The 3193-nt window shown below is 41.3% G+C and overlaps 2 protein-coding genes across 2 annotated transcripts; both read left to right on the plus strand.

The window, feature by feature from the left end:
- Positions 1 to 557: 557 nt before the first annotated feature.
- Positions 558 to 1754, plus strand: LOC121381582 (52 kDa repressor of the inhibitor of the protein kinase-like). Its single transcript, XM_041510916.1, has one exon. It carries the CDS (start codon positions 558 to 560, stop codon positions 1752 to 1754), a length of 1197 nt encoding a protein of 398 aa, XP_041366850.1.
- Positions 1755 to 1786: 32 nt separating this feature from the next.
- Positions 1787 to 2200, plus strand: LOC121381583 (52 kDa repressor of the inhibitor of the protein kinase-like). Its single transcript, XM_041510917.1, has one exon. It carries the CDS (start codon positions 1787 to 1789, stop codon positions 2198 to 2200), a length of 414 nt encoding a protein of 137 aa, XP_041366851.1.
- Positions 2201 to 3193: the final 993 nt, after the last annotated feature.

Here is a 3193-nt window from a genome sequence, read left to right on the forward strand (position 1 = left end):
ATATACACTAATCAAACACCATAGCCAGCCGTCCGAAACATATACATTTCCTATAATATATGTTGGTGGCTGTAACCGCAGTTTTAAACTCAGCTGGTTGAAGGAATATCAATGGTTAGTTTATAGCCAAAAACTCGATGGTGCCTTTTGCATCATGTGTTCACTTTTCTGTATGAATCGAGAAGGAAAGGGCAATTTGTCAATCGGCCATTTATAAATTGGCAAAAGAAGTCCGAAAAGTGCAAAAGCCACGAAGCAACGAGTACCACCAAGAGGCAATGCAAATTGCAGACACGTTCATCAAAAGTATTGAAAATCCTAATGCCACTATTCCATTTTGATGGAAAACAATAGGTCAAAGAACATTGACAAAAACCGAGAAATACTTCGATGCATTGCAGAAGCAATTGTGTATTGTGGCAAGCAAGGTATAGCATTACGTGGGAAGAACGAACACTTGGAGGATGAGAAAACAAACCCGGGGAAATTTTCTCTCCTTGATCAAGGTACTGGCTAGGTATTGCTCAACCTTACATGAACATTTAATGGAGCCACAAATGAAATGTGTCACTTACTTGTCACCACAAACACAAAATGAGTTACTCGATGTTATAGGCAATCACATAATTCTCGGTGACCTTGTCCAAGAGATAAAGACAGCACAGTTCTATAGTATCATGGCGGATGAGGTGACATCTCATAACACTGAACAGCTGGCTCTGTGCGTCCGCTTCGTGGATTCAGATGAAAATATTAGGGAGGAGTTCATACAATTTTCAAAAGTGATTCGCACCACGGGTGAATATCTGGCCAATGAGATCATTCACATACTGGAAAACCTTTGTATACCATTGAAAGATATGCGTGGTCAAGGATATGATGGGGCGAGTAACATGTCATCTGGTCGAGTTGGCGTCCAGGCTAAAATCCGAGAGCATGCTCCATTAGCAACATATGTGCACTGTAGTGGCCATTGCTTAAATCTGGTTATAAGTCACGCCTGTAACATACCAGAAGTGCGTAACATGATCGACAAACTTAAGAACTGTTGCCTTTTTTTCCGAAATAGCCCAAAGAGAAATGAACTTCTTGAGTTGATTACAGCGATTAAAGTCGAGAACCAAACAAGGAGAAAAACTTTAATTGATCTCTGTCGGACCCGATGGGCGGAGCGCCAAAATGCCTACCAACACTTTTACCAGTGCTATTTCTTTATTGTTGATGCCCTACAGGTGATCGGCTACAAGATGCATCTTGAAGAATACAATGGTCTACATGAAGGTTTTGCAGAATTGTATTGGGATTGGAAAACACAGACCCGCAGTGATGCGCAGCAGTTGCTCACTGGTATAACAAGTTTTGGCTTTATTATAGTTTTCCTCACAGTCTACCAATATCTCTCACATCTTTCTGGACTTACTGTTCAGCTCCAAAGCTCCTCTCTGGATATTATTCATGCATATAATGCCGTGAACGATATTAAAGATATCTACAAGAAAGAGCGCCATGACGTTGACAGTAATTTCGAATCTGTAATTTTCAAACAGGCAGAGAGAATGGCAGCAAAAGTGGGTGTTGAGCCCAATAAGCCAAGGGTCAGTGGGAGACAGATATACCGTGCCAATAATGCTGCAAGTAGTACTGTACTGGAACACTACAAACTGAACTTGGCAATTCCTTTCTTGGATCATGTGTGTGAAAATTTAAACTCTAAGTTTTCTGGACTGGCTAAAAAACTGCAATTTCACTGCTAGGACTAGTACCATCTATACTTTGTGAAAACAACATGTCGATTGACGAAATCCTACGTATGTACAACGAGGATCTCCCATCACCCGAGGTGACCGACCTAGAATTGAAACGTTGGAAAATGCGATATGAAAATGTGTCACCTGAGAGGAGACCTTCTACTCCAGCTGCTGCGTTGAAGGATTGTGATGGAACCCATTTTCCTAACATAAAAACTCTTCTCAGGATCGCATGTACTATTCCAGCAACCTCCTGTGAGTGCGAACGAAGTGCAAGTTCATTAAGGCGTTTACATTCATATGCGAGGGCAACGATGGGGCAAGAACGCCTGTCTGCATTGGCACTCTTGCACATTCATTACGATAAGGAGATTGATCTTGACCGTGTCGTGAACGTGTTTGTACAATGTCATCCAAGGCGTCTTGAACTCTCATCGATAATTAAACCATAAACCAGTTACGATCTAGTAAGTGGAATTTCTGTGGTTTGTTGTTCCTTTGTATTGTTTCTTTGGGTTTTTTAAAATATATAATTGTAATATATATATATATGTATACGTTGTGTGTGTGTATGTGTGTGTGTGTGTGTGTGTGTGTGTGTGTGTGTGTGTGTGTATGTGTGTGTGTGTGTGAACAAGGGTCCACTTGGTTCATATCCGAACCCCCCCATGACCAGGTCACGCTACGCCCTTGTTCTATTTAATGTAGCAAGACAATTTATTTTTTTCACTTTCCTACACACAGGACAATAGAAACTGCGATCTTTCATACACCAGTTGTGGAGCATTTGATGGAATGGGAAATTACCGAAGGGATCTGTCGATAGATGAAAATCAATTTAATGCTAGGTTTAGACTACCAACTGCCACAACACAGTTAGCCAACTCTATGATCTCACGACTTCTACGACTTGCCGGCCAGTTACTAGTCTGAGAGCTTATACATCGTATCATCTACGACCGATTAGTTGTCAGTCTCAGCACACCCATCGGAAGTTGGTAGTTGGGGAAATTACAACGAAACAATCGAGTTGGCCAACTTTGTCGTGCCAGTTGACAGTATGATCCTAGCATTACGACAAATCACACAACAAATAAAACCTGTATTCACGAGCTTCCTTCCGGTCCCAATGTTGTATTGTTTATATACTTATTAATTTTTTTCTTCACTTTTTATTAATTCTACACACAAATAATTTTTGATATACTACTATTTTATAGATTTCAAAATTCAATTGGGGGGGGGGGGGGGGGGGGGGGGGGGGGGTCTGATAAGTTAATGCTAGGCTCTGACTATCACCTGTCACGACCTGAGTTTGCCAACTCGACAGTTGCGTTGTAATTTTCCTAACTCCCAACGTAGAAGTCGTAAGACTGGCGAGTTGCAAAATTCGATAAGGGTGGCCGATAGGTTAATGCTAGGCACAGACTATCAATGTCACGACA

Source organism: Gigantopelta aegis, chromosome 9 (assembly GCF_016097555.1).
Source record: "Gigantopelta aegis isolate Gae_Host chromosome 9, Gae_host_genome, whole genome shotgun sequence".
Taxonomy (NCBI): Eukaryota; Metazoa; Mollusca; class Gastropoda; order Neomphalida; family Peltospiridae; genus Gigantopelta; species Gigantopelta aegis.